Source organism: Phyllobates terribilis, unplaced genomic scaffold (assembly GCF_046119375.1).
Source record: "Phyllobates terribilis strain yellow unplaced genomic scaffold, ASM4611937v1 Scaffold_4__5_contigs__length_816908805, whole genome shotgun sequence".
In the NCBI taxonomy this organism is placed as follows: domain Eukaryota; kingdom Metazoa; phylum Chordata; class Amphibia; order Anura; family Dendrobatidae; genus Phyllobates; species Phyllobates terribilis.
Window position 1 is genome coordinate 814,642,568 of NW_027362764.1, and position 20,585 is coordinate 814,663,152.

Below are 20,585 nucleotides of genomic sequence, written 5' to 3' on the forward strand. Positions count from 1 at the left end.
ATATACATGATCAGGAGAGATGTATATTGCACTGGACATTATATACATGATCAGGAGAGATGTATATTGTACTGGACATTATATACATGATCAGGAGAGATGTATATTGTACTGGACATTATATACATGATCAGGAGAGATGTATATTGTACTGGACACTATATACATGATCAGGAGAGATGTATATTGTACTGGACATTATATACATGATCAGGAGAGATGTATATTGTACTGGACATTATATACATGATCAGGAGAGATGTATATTGTACTGGACACTATATACATGATCAGGAGAGATGTATATTGCACTGGACATTATATACATGATCAGGAGAGATGTATATTGTACTGGACACTATATACATGATCAGGAGAGATGTATATTGCACTGGACACTATATACATGATCAGGAGAGATGTATATTGCACTGGACACTATATACATGATCAGGAGAGATGTATATTGTACTGGACACTATATACATGATCAGGAGAGATGTATATTGCACTGGACACTATATACATGATCAGGAGAGATGTATATTGTACTGGACACTATATACATGATCAGGAGAGATGTATATTGTACTGGACACTATATACATGATCAGGAGAGATGTATATTGTACTGGACACTATATACATGATCAGGAGAGATGTATATTGTACTGGACACTATATACATGATCAGGAGAGATGTATATTGTACTGGACATTATATACATGATCAGGAGAGATGTATATTGTACTGGACACTATATACATGATCAGGAGAGATGTATATTGCACTGGACACTATATACATGATCAGGAGAGATGTATATTGTACTGGACATTATATACATGATCAGGAGAGATGTATATTGTACTGGACACTATATACATGATCAGGAGAGATGTATATTGTACTGGACATTATATACATGATCAGGAGAGATGTATATTGCACTGGACATTATATACATGATCAGGAGAGATGTATACTGTACTGGACACTATATACATGATCAGGAGAGATGTATATTGTACTGGACACTATATACATGATCAGGAGAGATGTATATTGTACTGGACATTATATACATGATCAGGAGAGATGTATATTGTACTGGACACTATATACATGATCAGGAGAGATGTATATTGCACTGGACACTATATACATGATCAGGAGAGATGTATATTGCACTGGACATTATATACATGATCAGGAGAGATGTATATTGTACTGGACACTATATACATGATCAGGAGAGATGTATATTGCACTGGACATTATATACATGATCAGGAGAGATGTATATTGTACTGGACACTATATACATGATCAGGAGAGATGTATATTGTACTGGACACTATATACATGATCAGGAGAGATGTATATTGCACTGGACATTATATACATGATCAGGAGAGATGTATACTGTACTGGACATTATATACATGATCAGGAGAGATGTATATTGCACTGGACATTATATACATGATCAGGAGAGGTCCACCCTCTGGAGACACCATCTATAGATCAGACGACTCTTTGTAGGTATTTATTTATAATAATGCGCATGGTATACTGATAATGCTTTATCTTGGGTATTTTTGACCCTTGTACTCAGTCAGGTCTTGTGTATAGAGTGAAGAGGGCAGGCAGTCCTTGTGAATGTAGGGGTCATTTATTTTCCATCTTCTCCTCTGGTATTTTTCCCGTTTTCTCTTTCTCTTTTCCATATTTACCCAGTCCCCTCTGGTCTCTGCATCCATCTCATTATGTGTCACGGGTGTGTCAGAGGTGACAGACAGTCGCCCTGCAGTTGGTTGCAGGAGATCTCAACGTTTGGCATTACAGACATCTTCTTAGAGGCTGTCTCTAGGACCCAGCGGCTACCTCCCTCTAGCTAATTAACTCCCTGTCCTGCGTGTATAAATACCTGCTGTGTTCTAGAGCAAGGTGCCGGCAATATTCATTACTACTTGTGAGGCTTTAGCAAGAGCAGTACTTCGTCCTCTCTGGAGCTTGAGGACGTGTGCGCATATGTCTGGAGTCGTCTAAAGCTAAGACATTTCCCCCTGTTTTGTCTACCCCTGTTGTCTATAGTGTTTAGTGGAGATTGAGTACTGCTCATCTCCTCCCTTCCCTAGCCTTAGCCATACACCAGGGAAAGACAAGGCGAGGTACGCATGCGGCAATTGGTGAAGAGCCAATACAGGAACATTAGGGGAGACAGGGTGATGCTAGATCAACATAGGAGGTTTCCACTTCCCCCCTTTCCCTAGAGTCTGGGCTCCCTTTCCCTTTTCCCTTTGTGTTGCACTAGGTCCCACATCTTGCGTGACATTATCGCCAGCCGAGCACATTTTGAAAATAGAAAAAAAAAAAAAAAGACTGACACTGTTTTTTGTTCCCCTCCATGTGTTTTGGGCGTGGACTTTTTTTTTCCTTTCTCCCTTGGTATGGGTACTGTTGCAGAGCTCACAGAGCAGTTCCACTGTCTGTCCCTGGAGGTGAATGACCTCCGCTGTGAGGTTCAGCAGCAACATCAGCACCTATTGGTCACTAATATGGGGGTCTCTGCAGGTAGGCCTGTCCAGCCTGAACCCAAGGTTGCCCTCCCGGACAGGTTTTCAGGAGGTAGGGACAGGTTTTTTGAGTTTAAGGAGGTATGCAAATTGTATTTTAAACTTCGTCCTTACTCCTCTGGTAATGAGAAGCAATGGGTTGGTATTGTGATCTCTCTACTGCAGGGAGATCCTCAGTCATGGACATTTTCTTTACCTCAGGACTTGGTTTGTCTCCAGTCTGTGGAGGGGTTTTATGGGGCTTTGGCCCTCATCTTTGATGACCCTGACCGAGTTGCGTTGGCTGAGTCTAGGCTACGTCACCTTCAGCAGGGGAATCGGTCAGTGGAGACGTACAGTTCTGAATTCCGTTGATGGGCAATGGATTCCAAATGGAATGACTCAGCCCTTGGAAGTTAATTTTGTGAGGGGCTAACGGAAAGGTTGAAAGATGCCTTGGCAGTATATGAAACCTCTCAGTCCTTGGAGGCTGCCATGTCATTGGCCATACGTCTAGATAGATGCCTTCGGGATAGACGGGGCCTTCTTGTCGGGTTGTGCACCTCTGCCGAGGGAGCGGTCTGGGGGTGAACCAGTACTGGGGGAGGTGGAGGAACCCACGCAGTTAGGGGGGGTCTCTACATCATACATCTCCCCAGAGATTCGCAGAAAAAAATTAGTACTTTTTTAGTGAGAAAAAGGGACATTTTATTGGAACCTGTCCTGCAATTCCTAAACAAAAGGAGTCTAGATTAACTTTTGGCAGTCTGGAGTTGGATAAACAAGGGGTGCATTTGTGGCCAAACTGCAGTTCCCGCTTTGTCCTGTCAGCAGAGGTGGTACTAGAGAGCAAAACCGAGAAAATTTCTCTGTTTGTTGACAGTGGAGCTGAAGTCAGCATGGTGGATGCTGAGTTTGTGAAAACTCATGGCCTTGCTTGCGGTGCTTTAGCTGAAACTATTTCCATCTTTGCCATTGACTCAGTGCCACTTGCACAGAAAGCACTTACTCAGATTCTACATAATGTAAAACTGAGGGTGGGGTCAGTTCATTGTGAAATAATGCCTGGACCATCTTCCCACACCGATTGTTTTGGGTATTCCTTGGCTTGAGGATGTTTTTTCTGAGAGGGGGTGTCAGGACTTTCCTCCTCATCGTGCTTATGACTGTCCTATTAACCTGACCCCGGAGCTAAACTACCAAAATCCAGACTGTATAATCTTTCTGGCTCTGAGAGACAAACCATGAAGGTTTTCATTGCGGAAAGTCTGGAGAAGGGACATATCAGACCCTCATCTTCGCCCGTGGCGGCAGGGTTCTTCTTTGTTAAGAAAAAATATGGCGGTCTACGTCCCTGTTTAGATTTCAGGGAATTAAATCAAATTACCATCTATGATCCATACCCTCTTCCTCTGATTTCTGATTTGTTCTGCCAGGTTGTAGGAGCTAAGGTATTCTCCAAGTTGGATTTAAGGGGGGCCTACAATCTGGTTAGAATCAGAGAAGGGGACGAATGGAAAACAATGTTCAATACCCCAGAAGGTCATTTCGAGAGTCTGGTTTTGCCTTTTCGTCTGACCAATGCACCTGCGGTATTCCAGCATTTTATAAATGATCTTTTCCATCATTTGGTGGGGAGGTTTGTGGTGGTCTATCTGGATGATATTTTGGTTTACTCACCTGATTTTGAGACTCATTGGGGGCATGTTAAGCAGGTGTTTCAGATATTAAGGGATAACAAACTTTATGCCAAACTGGAAAAATGTGTTTTCGCTGTTCAGTAGGTGCAGTTTTTGGGGTACTTGTTGTCATCTTCGGGTTTTTGGATGGATCGGGAGAAGATCTGTGCAGTCCTTGATTGGGAACGTCCCGAGAACCCGAAGGCTCTACAACGTTTTCTGGGCTTCACTAATTTTTGCAGGAAATTCATCCAAAATTACTCTGTGATTGTGAAACCCCTCACTGACATGACTAAGAAGGGGTCTGATTTTTCCAAATGGTCGGATGCTTCCCTCTCGGCTTTTTCCTCCTTAAAGAATCATTTTGCCACTGCACCTATACTCAGTCAACCCGATGTTTCCCAACCCTTTATTGTGGAGGTCGATGCTTCAGATGTCGGGGTTGGGGCTGTGTTGTCTCATGCTTCGTCCCCTGGTAAATGGCGTCCATGCATCTTCTTTTCTAAAAAAAATTGTCTTTGGCTGAGAGAAATTATGACGTGGTTAATAGGGAACTTTTGGCGATCAAATTGGCGTTTGAGGAATGGTGACATTGGTTGGAGGGGGCTGTCCATCCTATTACTGACCATAAGAACCTGTCATATCTCCAGTCAGCTAAACGTCTCAACCCCAGGCAAGCCAGATGGTCCCTGTTTTTCACTAGGTTCAATTTTGTTAACACTTTTCGTCCAGTGGTCAAAAATGTCAAGGCTGATGCTTTGTCCCGGAGCTTCCCTGGTGGTGGTGACCATGAGAACCCTGCCCCGATATTATAGAAGGGGGTAGTCATTTTGGGTATTTTATCCGGAACTGGAGGGTGAGGTGTTGGAGGCTCAGGGGGACGCCCCTGCCTCCTGCCCTTCAGGAAAGTTATTTGTACCATCTGATCTGCGCCGCAAAGTAATTAAGGAACATCATAACTCTGTGCTTGCTGGGCATCCAGGTGGTAAGGCAACCGCGGACCTGCTCTCTCATTGTTTTTGGTGGCTGGGTTGCATCGGGATGTGATTGAACACGTAACTGCTTGTAGTATTTTTTTCGAAGGTTTCGCATACCCGTTCGTCTGGTACTCTTCTTCCGCTACCTATCCCTAGCAGGCCATGGACACACTTGTCCATGGATTTTATTACTGACCTACCGGTTTCTGCAGGCAATACGGTGGTTTTGGTGTCGCTGATAGGTTCAGTAAAATGGTTCACTTCGTCGCTTTACCTGCACTTCCCAATGCTAAGACACTTGCTCAGGTGTTCATAAATGAGATTGTGAAGCTTCACGGGTTCCCTCCGATGTGGTGTCAGACCGGGAGATCCAGTTTGTTTCCAAGTTCTGGAAGGCATTCTGTTCTCGACTGGGGGTGCAGCTGTCCTTTTCCTCTTCCTTCCACCCTCAGTCGAATGGTCAGATCGAGCGTGTCAATCAGAATTTGGAGACCTACCTCAGGTGTTTCGTCTCCAAAAATCAAGAGGATTGGGCATCCTACTTAAAGCTGGCAGAATTTGCCATTAATAATCATCGTCAAGAATCCACTGGCAGGTCACCATTATTCGGTGCATACGGTTATCACCCACAGTTTGGTAACTTTAGTGGTTGAGGAGCTTCAGGAGTTCGTGAGGAGGAACGGTTTGCTTTGTTGCTCTCCTCGGTGTGGCGAGGGGACCTGAGTAATTTTAAAGATCAAGGGAGACAGGTATAAACTAATGGCTGACAGAAAACGCTTGCCAGGTCCGGACCTGAATGTGAATGACTTTGTGTGGTTGTCTACCAGGAATATAAGATTGAAAGTTCCTTCTTGGAATCTTGGACCTGGGTTTCTTGCTCCCTATAAAATAACCACTGTCATTAACCCAGCAGCGTTTTGTCTTGAACTTCCTCAGGCCCTTAAGGTCCACAATGTGTTCCACAGGTCCTTACTCAAAAGGTATGTGGAACCTCTTGAGCCCTCAGCTCTACTACCGCCCTCAGTAATGGTTGATGGTAATCTGGAGTTCCAGATTTCGAGGATTGTAGATTCTCGTATTCAACATCATTCTCTACAATACTTGGTGCACTGGAAGGGTTATGGTCCAGAGGAGAGGATGTGGTTTTCAGCGTCAGAGGTGAACACTCCCAGGTTGGTTCGCTCATTCCACACCTCTTGAGAAATCTGGTCTTGAGTGTCCGGAGGCCACTCGTAGAGGAGGGGGTACTGTCACGGGTGTGTCAGAGGTGACAGACAGTCGCCCTGCAGTTGGTTGCAGGAGATCTCTACATTTGGCATTACAGACATCTTCTTAGAGGCTGTCTCTAGGATCCAGGGGCTACCTCTCTCTGGCCAATTAACACCCTGCCTGAGTGTATAAATACCTGGTGTGTTTCAGTGGGAGATGCCGGTGATATTCATTACTACTTGTGAAAGCTTTAGCAACAGCAGTACTTCGTCCTCTCTGGAGCATGAGGATGTGTGTGCATTTGCCTGAAGTTCATCTAAAGCTAAGCCATTTCCCCCTGTTTTGTCCACCCTTGTTGTCTATAGTGTTTAGTGGAGATCAACTAGTGCTCATCTCCTCCCTTCCCTAGCCTTAGCCATATGCAATGGAAAGACAAGGCGAGGCACGCGTGCAGCGATTAGTGAAGAGCCAATACAGGGACGTTAGGGGAGACAGGGTGATGCTAGATCAACCTAGGAGGTCTCCACTCCTCCCTTTCCCTAGAGTCTGGGCTCCCTTTCTCTCTTCCCTTTGTGTTGCACTAGTCTTTCCCACACCTTGCGTGACATTATGATACCCTTTCTCCTCTTATATTTATCTGTGGTGGATCCGGTGCATACACACGTCGTCATGCTTGGTGCACGCATCCCTGGCTATATCTCATGGGATCGGCTCTCTGATCACGTGGTCAGACTGCACTCATTCTCCCTGGTGCTTCCTCTGGATATTGGCGCGATGTGCGCCATATGAGATTATTGTGGAAACACACTCTGGGCATCCAAGTGGCCTGACAGACGGGGCGTGATATATCATGCACCATACACGGGGGCGGGTAGAGTGGGGTGTTTGGGGCCGTCCTGTAGTATATTTGGGATAGGCGTAATGAATATGTAATATAGGTTCCACCTTCTGCCTTAATCTGACCCAGGATATCTTATGTAATTGTTCCCACATGTACCTAGACCATCTCATTGGTGAACGTAGGATATAATGGTTGCTTTTACTAGTATGTCGCTACCCTGGAAGGAGGCAGATGCCGAAACGTACATCGGGGGTTTAGCCTGGGTTTGTTGCCTCTACTCCACACAGGTACCTTAGATCTTATGAGTGTTTTCTGGATATATCTATACTATATATCGATACTATGATATAGGACTTACTTTATGCACTTGGAGTTAAGCATTTTCCAATGACTCACAATGTGTAAGATCATGTGGTACGTTTTCCCTGTGGGAGGTTGTGGTGCCACCTAGTGGCTTCCCACTTTTTTTTTTTTACATGTTTTTAAATTAGTTTTGTGATTTTCCTCAATAAAGTTTTACCTTTGCTACTTATCAATGTGGATCTTTAGTACATTTTTTCTATATGATACATATATATATATCTATATGCTCTGTTTCTGTAGATGACAAGGCTACAGACACCTGTTTTCTGCTTGAGCAAGAAATTGAACTTTCTCCAAGCTTGAACAAAAAAAGTCACCGTCCCAGTCTGCATCCACCTCGCTTGTGAGATTTAGATCTCCTGTTGCAGATATCCTTAAATTTATATTGAAGAGCTCTCGTCACGGCATTCCGGGCTTTTGGGCGGTTTTTCCACATATCTGCAGAGAATCCCAATTATTGCTGCGATATCCGGTGGAGTCATAGTTGCTAGTTATAGAAGCGCCTGCACTGCCTTCTTCTTCCAACTTTAACCCCTTTACAGCCCAGGGTGTACTCATACGTATCTGTGCCCTGGGCTTTAAGAGCCAGGTACGTATTAGCACGCCATGTTGAGTTCGCCCGCACACAGGCTGTGAGGGGCGATCGCCGCCAGGTGTCAGCTGATTGTAACAGCTGACACCCAGCACTATGTGCAGGGAGCAGTTCCGCACCGCTCCCGGCACATTAACCCCCGGAATGCTGCGATCGAAGTCGATCGCAGCATTGCGGAGGTAAGCGTCGGTACTCACCTCTTCCCCGGCATCCCGTGCTGTCTGAGGCCAGGTCCCGTGGTTGTCATGGTGACCCGGATGTCGTCATGACAACATCCGGGTCACCAGACAGCCAGAAGATACTTTGATCATGCGCAGTACACAATCAAAGTATCTTCTGTCTCTGCAGCGCTGACAGCCTGTATAGCACAGGGATGCTGCTCCATCCGTATGCTATACAGGCGATCAGAGTAAAAAAAAGTGAAAGTCCCATAGAGAGATAAAGTATAAAAGTAAAAAAAGTGTTAGAAAATGAAAAAAAAAAAAAATTGTAAAAATATATATAAAAAAATCTAAAATATAATCCCCCAAAAATAAAAATATAATGTACTCATCAATAAATATTATTATAAAAAAACACAAAAAAACAATAAAAGTACACATATTTGATATTGCCGCATCCGGTACAACTTGACCTATAAAACTGTCCCACTAATTAACCCCTTTAGTGAACACGGTAAAAAAAAACAAAAAACGAAGCAAAGAACGATGCTTTATCATCATACCGCCAAACAAAAAATGGAATAAAACGCGATCAAAAAGACCAATGTAAACGAAAATGTTACCGCTGAAAACGTCATCTTGTCCCGCAAAAAACAAGCCGCCATACAGCTCCATCAGCCGAAAAATAAGAAAAGTTATAGCTCTCAGAATAAAGCGATGCAAAAAATATTTTTTTCTATGAAATAGCTTTTATTGTGTAAAAGCGCCGAAACATAGAAAAACTATATAAATGTGGTATCGCTGTAAACGTACTGACCAGAAGAATAAAGCTGCCTTATCAATTTTACCACACGCGGAACGGCATTAAAAAAATGGAAAAAAAAACAATTCCAGAATTGTTGGTTTTTGTTTATTCTGCCTCCCAAAAATCGGAATAGAAAGCGATCAAAAAATGTCACGTGCCTGAAAATGGCACCAATAACAACGTCAACTCATCCCGCAAAAAACAAGCCGTCACATGACTCTGTAGGCCGAAATATGGAAACATAGCTCTCAAAATATGGCGATGCAAAAACTAGTCTTTGTAAAAAAAAACGTCTTTTAGTGTGTGACAGCTGTCAATCATAAAAACCCGATATGATTCTGGTATCGCTGTAATCGCACCGACCCGAAGAATAAAGATGTCTAATCACTTATACCGCACGAGGAACGGCGTAAAAAATAAACTCTAGGGCTAGGGTTAGGGTTGTGCAAGGGTTAGGGTTGTGCTAGGGTTAGGGTTGGGCTAGGGTTAGGGTTGTGCAAGGGTCTAGGGCTTGGGGTTGTGCTAGGGTTTGGGTTGGGATTAGGGTTGTTTTGGGGTTGGGATTTTTTCAAAAGTAAAGAAAAAAAAAAGATGACGATATGGCGACTAGTGTTGAGTGCAAGTGCTCGCTACTTGTGTCTGCATCGGGTTCTCGGGTATGCACCGACTATCACGGGTGCTGGAGTGACATGCTCTTGTCTCTGCCCCATATGTTTTGCAGCTGTTATACAGCCAAAAAAACCTTGCGTGGATTGCCTGCCATGCACGAGTGATCCCCGCATGTTTTTTTTGGGTGTCTAATAACCGTGAAACATGCGGGGCAGGGACTCGAGCATGTCTCTCCAGCACCCGCGATACATGGTGCATACCCGAGGACCCGATGCAAACTCAAGTAGCGAGCACTTGCGCTCAAGACTAATGACAACTTATTCAATATGATGACCTAATGTTATCAAATTCTGCGTCATACCTCTGGGTTCAAAATGTTCACTATACCCCTTGATAAAATCCTTGAGGGGTGTAGTTTCCAAAATGGGGTCACTTGTGGGGGGTTTCCACTATTTAGGCACATCAGGGCCTCTCCAAACGCGACATGGTGTCCGCTCTCGATTCCAGCCAATTTTATGTTCAAAAAGTCACACAGTGCTCCTTCACTTCTGAACTCTGCTGTGCGCTCAAACACTGTATTTTCCCCACATATGGGGTATTGGCGTACTCAGGAGAAATTTGCACAACAGTTTTTGGGGTCCATTTTCTCCTCTTACCGTTGTGCAAAAAAAAATTTGTGGCTAAAACATAATTTTTGTGGAAAAAGTTTGATTTTTTTATTTTCACGGATCCGTGTTATAAACTTCTGTGAAGCACCTGGGGGTTCAGGGTGCTCATCACACTAGATAAGTTCCCTTAGGGGTCTAGTTTCCAAAATGGGATCACTTGTGGGGGGTTTCCACTGTTTAGGCACATCAGGGCCACATCCGCTAATTATTCAAGCAAATTTTACATTCAAAAAGTCAAATGGCGCTCCTTCCTTTCTGAACCCTGCCTTGCGCCCAAACAGTAGTTTTCCCCCACATATGGGGTATCTGCTCAGGAGAAATTGCACAACATATTTTGGGGTCCATTTTTTCCTGTTATCCCTGCGAAAATATAAAAATTGGGGTCTAAAGTAACATTTTTGTGAAAAAAACTAAATGTTCATTTTTTTCTTCCACATTCCAAAAATTCCGGTGAAGCTCCTGAAGGGTTAATAAGCTTCTTGAATGTGGTTTTGAGCACCTTGAGGGGTTCAGTTTTTAGAATGGTGTCACTTTTTGGTATTTTCTGTCATATAGGCCCCTCAAAGTGACTTCAAATGTGATGTGGTCACTAAAAAAATATTTTTGTAAATTTTGTTGTAAAAATTAGAAATCGCTGGTCAACTTTTAACCCTTATAACTTCCTAACAAAAAAAAAAATTGGTTCCAAAATTGTGCTAATGTAAAGTAGACATGTGGGAAATGTTATTTATTAACTATTTTGTGTGACATCTCTCTGATTTAAGGGCATGAAAATTCAAAGTTTGAAAATTGCAAAATTTTCAAAATTTTACCCAAATTTCTATTTTTTTCCATAAATAAACGCAAGTGATATCGAAGAAATGTTGCCACTATCATGAAGTACAAGATGTCCCGAGAAAACAATCTCAGAATCAGGGGGATCCGTTGAAGCTCCAGAGTTATTACCTCATAAAGGGACAGTGGTCAGAATTGTAAAAATTGGCCCGTTCATTAACGTACAAACCACCCTCGGGGGTAAAGGGGGTAAGTAGGATGGTTCCATTGGAGTTGATTCACCTTTGGCTTCTGACAATCCAAACCAATTCAGAATTGAGTGGATTTTTGCACTTTGGTTTAGAAGAAAGCTTCCATCATCTTCTCTCCGGACCTGGATTCCTGGATAATATGTCACATTTCGAAGGTATTTAGTTTCAAAATGCTGATTCAGAATTTTAGTCATCTTTGCAATTTCTGTTTCCTCTTGATGAACCATAATCACATCGTCCACATGTTAGAGAATATACATCCACTTTCCGCCTGTACGTTTTGTGTATAAACACGGATCTACTTGACCTCTTTTAGATCCTTCTTCTAATAAGACTTTGTTCATGTTGGTGGTCCATGCTCTTGCCGATTGCTTAAGACCATAGATGGATTTTTGTAGTTTACAAATGAGATTCTCTTCACCCTCTTTGATATAACCCTCAGGTGGAGCCATGCACAAGTCCTCTTCAATGTCACCATTTAAAAAGGCAGTTTTGATGTCCAAATGTCTGACGAGCAGCTACAGCCATTAGAGTCCTGAATGTGGTCTGCTTAGTAACTCGAGAAAATGTGGCATCCTCATCTTCACTACATTTCTGAGAATATCCTTTTGTGACTAATCTTGCTTTAAGTTTATGAACCTTGCCTTCAGAGTCATAGTTGGTCTTATAAACCCATTTGCTTGTTTTCTTGCCTTGTGGTAGTTTGGTGAGTTTCCGAGTTTGAAGTTGATGAAGGGACTCCATTTCCTCATTAGCAGCATTAATCCACTTCAGTTTTTCATCGACAGGTAGTTGTTGCATCTCATCCCATGACTGCGGCCCTGACTCGGGTAGTGTTTTGACAAAGTAGGATAGACGCTTAGCTGGTATCCCCTTGTTTGATCTCGATGATCCCCTGACTTCAGGTTCACCTGATTTTTCTGTTGCTTCTTCAGTGGCTGAAGAATCTAACCAAACTTCTAAATCTTTTTCCATGTTATTTTGAAATTGTGACTTAGATTGTTGTTGCTTCAGCTGGACTACTGCTTAGGAAGGGATTTTCTTTACATTTTCCCTTTAAGACAGCTAGTACCATCAGTAAATTGTTTTTGAACTTTCTTATTGCTTCTGGGTCTCTGTGTGCAAGACGCCTGTGCCACACATGGATACAATTCCTGTGCTGTTCATGTTTATCATTGTACACACCTTTCTTGCATTATAGCTGGTACAACTCATCTTTGATTTTTCCTTCTGCTAGTGTGTGACCTTCTCTGTAGATGATACAGTTGTCATCTTTAAATGTAACTTCATTTCCTTGTCTTGTGAGTTTCTTCACAGATAACAGATTGCTTTCAAGACTAGGGACATAGAGCACATCCTTTACTGGCATCTTTCTGCTTTGTCTTGGGGAGATTTGACAATTAATGTAACCATCTTCTATGCCATCTGAATTCATATACTGACCAGAAGGCAAGATCACATTCTCTGACTTACTTTGGTCAAGGTTAGAGAAGAAGCTTCCGTCATTAGCCATATGACTAGTTACCCCAGAGTCTATACACCATGCATGCTTTGATGTACTTGCATTAACAGTAATCACAGCTTCAGTACTTGAAGTGTCATATTCTTCAGTAATGGCATTTTTAACCCTTTGATGATTATTTTGCTTTTTCAGCTGATTCATTCTAGTTTTCCAGACTCTGCATTCAGCCTTTAGGTGACCTGATTTATTTCAGACAAAACATTGAAGTGTTTCCTTCAAATGACTTTTATTTTGGGGTAGATCTTGGGGTTTTAAAGTGGATTGTGCTTTGGATACCCCACTGCTGCTTACACTTTCTGTTTTTAGCTTATACTCATCTACAAGCTTTCCTCTGACATACAGTAATCCAATGTAAACTCATAATCTGGGTGTGCATCTAGTGCATTTACAAGTGTGTCAAAGCTTTCTGGTAGACCTCTTAGTAGTAGTGCAGCAACATGGAAATCCTTTTGATCTTCCCCATTGCACTGCAGGCACTCCATTATTTCTAGAGTATTTCTTATGTAATCTTGCATATCTTGGCCCTTATTAAGCTTAGACTGATACACCTTTCTCATTAAATAGAGCTTATTGCTGAGATTTATCCATTCGTGCTCTTTCTGCAGCTGTTCCCACATTTTCTTTGCAGTTTCACATTTACATACATGCACTATCTGATCATCATCTATACTGAGCTTTGTGCTTTTTGGTCCTTCTCTACCCAGTCTTCTGGTAGTGGGTTAGGGCTGGACTCCTGTGTGGATTTCCATGTACCTTCTCTTATCAGCAGCATCTTTACCTTGAATTTCCAGGATTGGTAGCTCTGGTTAGTCAGATTCGGCACTGTGATCTTCACAGAGTTGCTTTTGGTGGCCATCTTTGCTTCTTCTTCGTAGTACACTGTTGTTCTCTCTTCTCTAGGTCTTTGGATTTCTGGGTCTCTGGGCCCATAACCTGTTGGCAGCGGATTAATCTCTGTACTGTTCCGCCATTGAACAGTGAATATATGTTTATTCAGGAAGGTAACAGCTTGCAACTGGTATTCCTTACAGCTTAGGATCTGAGCATCTTGTTTGTCAGCTTTCTAAGTGAAAGTAAAATGAGCTCCAGCTACACACACAGTGAGCAGGAACGTTCTTATGTTTTTCAACAGTGCTTTATTGGCAATATAACACTATCGCTGGAGACAGAAACTCATTAAACTTTAATAAATAGTAGTTGTTGCAATATATACAATAATAAGCATTATTCCCAAAGAGGACAAGGTAAGGATGTGGAGCACAAGATGGTGAGATGATGTGTGAAGAAGTCAATGGAGGAATGAGGAGAAGATGATGGCAGGATAAGGAGATATGGAGAATAAGACTGAGAGAGTGAGTGGATGTGGAAAAGATGATGGAGGAATGAGGAGATGTGGAAAAAACACACGGGGACGAGAAGACAAAGTCGGGTCAATGGAGTATAGAGAAGACGATTGAGGAATGGGGAGATGGGGAGAACATAACGGACTGCGGATTAGGAAATGTGAAGACTACAATGGAGGGATGAGGACATTTTACTGAAGTACGGAGGTCCAGGTACGCACTGTGGTATGAAGGTGGTTCATTGAATAAAGGTTGCTTATACTTATAACTGGAATATTGCATCCACTGCAGAAAACAGTGTATTTCTATGGTGCATGGAGAAAAAAGCACAAACGGAGAGAGCAGAAAATGCCAGGGTGTTATTGGTGGGGGGCACCCATGGAAGGTGGCTGGAATCATAAGACAGGGCAGCACCACCAGGCCCATTTGCCTTGGCAAGGATGTTCGGATACAGGGCTTGGGTAGCTAACTCAACCTTTGACCCTGGGGAAAGAAAGCCTAGATACACCTCTGAATAATGTCATTAGGTGGGACATTGGGGCAGTACGGTAAGTGAATGAGGTGAGGGTAGAAACAGAAAGGCCAGGTGTGAAGCGTAGTATCAGGCGGGCAGAGTTGACCGATCATTAGATGGGAGGAGGAAGAGAAGGAGACATGGCCTCATGAATGGTCCTAAGTTTGGCTCCAGATAGGAGGATCTGGGAACATTGTCGTGAGTAAAAACATTTCTCTAGATGAGAGCTTGAATTTATTTTCAGATTGGGGAATGTGTAAATGCAGAAGAAATCCTAAACATGACGTCTGATCCAGATCATGTAACCCCCATGATTGAGGAAGCTCTGCTAGCAGTGGTTCTAGAGGGAACCTGCCTGACCACCCTGCCACCCGCTGATTACTTCATCAAGTACATCTACAAGTCATATGGCGAAAACGGCCTGAACATAACAGGTAAGAATAGTCGAGGTACTCCAATAGCGGAGCACTCCTATATTACCAATGCACCCCTATATAACTAGTGAACCCCTATATAATCAGAATAAACCATATAACCAGTGCACCCCTATATAACCATATAATCAGTGCACCCCAATATAACCAGTGCACCGCTATATAACTAGTGCACCCCATATAATCAGAATAAACCATATAACCAGTGCACCCCTATATAACCATATTATCAGTGCACCCCAATATAACCAGTGCACCCCTTATAACTAGTAAAATCCAGAATAACTACTGTAGCCCCTATATAAACAGTACGCTTCCAAGATATTAATAATCCTGCAAAGCCCTAACGGACCCTGTTAGAGGAAGCCCCCCTGCAGCTATAGTTGGCATATGGCTACACTCCCGACAACCAGAGGATTCTGCATCTCATGCCATATAGCATGATGTCTTCCATCTGGATGGGGTTGGAGAGCACTGGAAGAAGCACCCACCCACTCTCTATCCCACTTGGATGCAGGAAGGCTGAAAAAAAACATTGGGCTTTCAATCTCTAGCGGGACATTGGTCTACTGGCCAGTGGTGAATATGGGAGATGTTTGGTGGAGTGTTATTATGGTCACCACAAACCCTCTACTGCTACCACTAATCCAGGAATAGAGCAACTATGCTCGAAGCAGACTGCAGTCAGTGGTAGAAATGAAGGCAGGTGTCCAGCAGCAGATCCGTGAGAGCAGGAATGAAAAGCAAAAAGTTATTAAAGATTCAATAATAGGAAAAAAAGGGCAAAAAATGAGGGCAATCTCAGGGAATGAATTCCCAGTCAGTCTGACGCATTTCGAACTATTAATAGTGTGGCAAACTATGAATAAGAACATGATAGTTCGAAACGCGTTAAACTGACTGGGCATTCATTCCCTGAGATTGCCCTCATTTTTTGCACTTTTGCCTTTTAATGAATCTTTAATAATTTTTTGCTTTTCATTACTGCTGTTACAGATCTGCTGCTGGACACCTGCCTTCATTTGTTCCTCCCTGCTGCCGACACAGCTGAATCCTTGGACTGCCAGAGGGCTCGTTTCACATTGGTGAGCTGGAAACCACTTTTTATTTTTGCAGTCTGTGGTAGGTCCACTCCGTCAACTTCTCATTATCTATCTAATCCCGCCTCATCAATAGAACCCGTTCTCTCCCTCATCATCAGAACCTGTCCTCTCCCTCATCATCAGAACCTGTCCTCTCCTTCTCTCCCTCATCATCAGAGCCTGTCCTCTCCCTCATCATCAGAGCCTGTCCTCTCCCTCATCATCAGAACCTGTCCTCTCCTTCTCTCCCACATCATCAGAGCCTGTCTTCTTCTTCTCTCCCTCATCATCAGAGTCTGTCCTCTCCTTCTCTGTCTCTCTCATCATCAGAGCCTGTCCTCTCCTTCTCTCTCTCTCATCATCAGAGCCTGTCTTCTCTTTCTCTCCCTCATCATCAGAGCCCACACTTTTCTTCTCTTCCTCGTCATCAGAGACTGTCCTCTCCTTCTCTCTCTCATCATTAGAGCCTGTCCTCTCCTTCTCTCCCTCATCATCAGAACCTGTCCTCTCCTTCTCTCCCTCATCATCAGAACCTGTCCTCTCCCTCATCATCAGAGCCTGTCCTCTCCCTCATCATCAGAACCTGTCCTCTCCTTCTCTACATCATCAGAGCCTGTCCTCTCCTTCTCTCCCTCATCATTATAGCCTGTCCTCTCCTTCTCTCCCTCATCATCAGAGCCTGTCCTCTCCTGCTCTCCCATATCATCAGAGCCTGTCTTCTTCTTCTCTCCCTCATCATCAGAGCCTGTCTTCTCTTTCTCTCCCACATCATCAGAGCCTGCACTTTTCTTCTCTTCCTCATCATCAGAGCCTGTCCTCTCCTTCTCTCCCTCATCATCAGAGCCTGTCTTCTTCTTATCTCCCTCATCATCAGAGCCTGGTCTCTTCTTCATTCCCTCATCATCAGAGCCTGTCCTCTTCTTCTCTCCCTCATCATCAGTGCCTGTCTTCTCTTTCTCTCCCACATCATCAGAGCCTGCACTTTTCTTCTCTTCCTCATCATCAGAGCCTGTCCTCTCCTTCTCTCCCTCATCATCAGAGCCTGTCTTCTTCTTCTCTCCCTCATCATCAGAGCCTGGTCTCTTCTTCATTCCCTTATCATCAGAGCCTGTCTTCTCTTTCTCTCCCTCATCATCAGAGCCTGCACTTTTCTTCTCTTCCTCATCATCAGAGCCTGTCCTCTCCTTCTCTCCCACATCATCAGAGCCAGTCCTCTCCTTCTCTTCCTCATCATCTGAGCCTGTTCTCTTCTTCATTCCCTCATCACCAGAGCTTGTTGTTTCCTTCTCTTCTTCATCATCAAAGCCTGTCCTCTCCTCTTCTTCATCATCAAACCCTGTTCTCTCCTAATCTCCCTCATCATCAGAGCCTGTCCTCTTCTTCTCTCCCACACCATCACAGTCTGTTCTCCCTTTTTCCTCATCATTCCAGCCTGTCATTTTCTTCTCTCCCTCATCATCATTGGCTGTCTTCTCCGTCTCTCCCTCGTCATCAAAGTTCTCCCTTTTTTTCTTCATCATTCAAGCCTGTCCTCTCCTTCTCTCTCTCATCATCAGACCCTGTCTTCTCCTTCTCTCCTCATCATCAGCCTGTCCTTTTCTTCTCTCCCTCATCTTCATAGTGTGTTCTCTCCTTTGTCATCAGGGCCTGTCCTCTCCTTCTCTCCCTCATCATCAGAGCCAGTCCTCTCCTTCTCTCCCTCATAATCAGGGCCTTTCTTTTTCTTCTCTCCCTCTTCATCAGAACCTGTCCTCTTCTCTCTCACATCCTCTGCCCTCTTCTTTTCTCCCTCATCATCAGAGTCTGTCCTCTACTTCTCTCCCTCATCACCAGAGTCTGTCCTCTCCTTCTCTCCCTCATCATCAGAGCCTGTCCTTTCCTTCTCCCTCATCATCAGAGCCTGCACTTTTATTCTCTCTCTCATCATCAGAGCCTATCCTTTCCTTCTCTCCCTCATCATCAGAGTCTGTCCTCTCCTTCTCTCCCTCATCATCAGAGCCTATCCTTTCCTTCTCCCTCATCATCAGAGCCTGCACTTTTATTCTCTCTCTCATCATCAGAGCCCATCCTTTCCTTCTCTCCCTCATCATCAGAGCCGATCTCCTCCTTCTCTCCCTCATCATCAGAGTCTGTCCTCTCCTCTCCCTCATCATGAGAGCCTTTTGTCTCCTTCTCTCCCTCATCATCAGAGCCTGTCTTCTCCTTCTCTCCCTCATCATCAGAGCTTGTCCTCTCCTTTTCTCCCTCATCATCAGAGCTTGTCCTCTCCTTTTCTCCCTCATCATCAGAGCTTGTCCTCTCCTTCTCTCCCTCATCATCAGAGCCTGTCTTCTCCTTCTCTCCCACATCATCAGAGCCTGTCCTCTCCTTCTCTACCTCATCATCAGAACCTGTCATCTCCTTCTCTCCCTCATCATCAGAACCTGTCCTCTCCCTCATCATCAGAGCCTGTCCTCTCCCTCATCATCAGAACCTGTCCTCTCCTTCTCTACATCATCAGAGCCTGTCCTCTCCTTCTCTCCCTCATCATTAGTGCCTGTCCTCTCCTTCTCTCCCTCATCATCAGAGCCTGTCCTCTCCTGCTCTCCCACATCATCAGAGCCTGTCTTCTTCTTCTCTCCATCATCATTAGAGCCTGTCTTCTGTTTCTCTCCCACATCATCAGAGCCTGCACTTTTCTTCTCTTCCTCATCATCAGAGCCTGTCCTCTCCTTCTCTCCCACATCATCAGAGCCTGTCTTCTTATTCTCTCCCTCATCATCAGAGTCTGCCCTCTCCTTCTCTCTCTCTCATCATCAGAGCCTGTCTTCTCTTTCTCTCCCTCATGATCAGAGCCTGCACTTTTCTTCTCTTCCTCATCATCAGAGCCTGTCCTCTCCTTCTCTCTCTCATCATTAGAGCCTGTCCTCTCCTTCTCTCCCTCATCATCAGAGCCTGTCCTCTCCTTATCTTCCTCATCATCAGAGCCTGTCTTCTTCTCTCCCTCATCATCAGAGCCTGGTCTCTTCTTCATTCCCTCATCATCAGAGCCTGTCCTCTCCTTCTCTCCCTCATCATCAGAGCCTGTCTTCTTCTTCTCTCCCTCATCATCAGAGCCTGGTCTCTTCTTCATTCCCTCATCATCAGAGCCTGTCCTCTCCTTCTCTCCCTCATCATCAGAGCCTGTCTTCTCTTTCTCTCCCTCATCATCAGAGCTTGCACTTTTCTTCTCTTCCTCATCATCAGAGCCTGTCCTCTCCTTCTCTCCCTCATCATCAGAGCCTGTCTTCTTCTTCTCTCCCTCATCATCAGAGCCTGGTCTCTTCTTCATTCCCTCATCATCAGAGTCTGTCCTCTCCTTCTCTCTCTCTCTCATCATCAGAGCCTGTCTTCTCTTTCTCTCCCTCATCATCAGAGCCTGCACTTTTCTTCTCTTCCTCATCATCAGGTCCTGTCCTCTCCTTCTCTCTCTCATCATTAGAGCCTGTCCTCTCCTTCTCTCCCTCATCATCAGAGCCTGTCCTCTTCTTATCTCCCTCATCATCAGAGCCTGTCTTCTTCTCTCCCTCATCATCAGAGCCTGGTCTCTTCTTCATTCCCTCATCATCAGAGCCTGTCCTCTCCTTCTCTCCCTCATCATCAGAGCCTGTCTTCTTCTTCTCTCCCTCATCATCAGAGTCTGTCCTCTCCTTCGCTCTCTCTCTCATCATCAGAGCCTGTCTTCTCTTTCTCTCCCTCATCATCAGAGCCTGCACTTTTCTTCTCTTCCTCATCATCAGAGCCTGTCCTCTCCTTCTCTCCCTCATCATCAGAGCCTGTCTTCTTCTTCTCTCCCTCATCATCAGAGCCTGGTCTCTTCTTCTCTTCCTCATCATCAGAGCCTGTCTTCTTCTTCTCTCCCTCATCATCAGAGTCTGTCCTCTCCTTCTCTCTCTCTCTCATCATCAGAGCCTGTCTTCGCTTTCTCTCCCTCATCATCAGAGCCTGCATTTTTCTTCTCTTCCTCATCATCAGAGCCTGTCCTCTCCTTCTCTCCCTCATCATCAGAGCCTGTCTTCTTCTTCTCTCCCTCATCATCAGAGTCTGTCCTCTCCTTCTCTCTCTCTCTCATCATCAGAGCCTGTCTTCTCTTTCTCTCCCTCATCATCAGAGCCTGCACTTTTCTTCTCTTCCTCATCATCAGAGCCTGTCCTCTCCTTCTCTTCCTCATCATCTCAGCCTGT

At 44.3% G+C, this 20,585-nt stretch overlaps 1 protein-coding gene across 3 annotated transcripts in view; it reads left to right on the forward strand.

Moving 5' to 3' along the window:
* SLC39A4 (solute carrier family 39 member 4) overlaps nt 1-20,585 on the forward strand; it is a 135,255-nt gene that overhangs the window by 39,255 nt on the left and 75,415 nt on the right. For all 3 annotated transcript variants that reach the window (XR_012320207.1, XM_073680137.1, XM_073680136.1), the window contains exon 3: nt 15,112-15,301. Coding sequence is in view for 2 of the 3 variants with exons in the window: in XM_073680136.1 (XP_073536237.1) it covers nt 15,112-15,301 (190 nt within the window). In the remaining variant the exon portion in view is untranslated. The remainder of the gene's footprint in view (nt 1-15,111; nt 15,302-20,585) is intronic.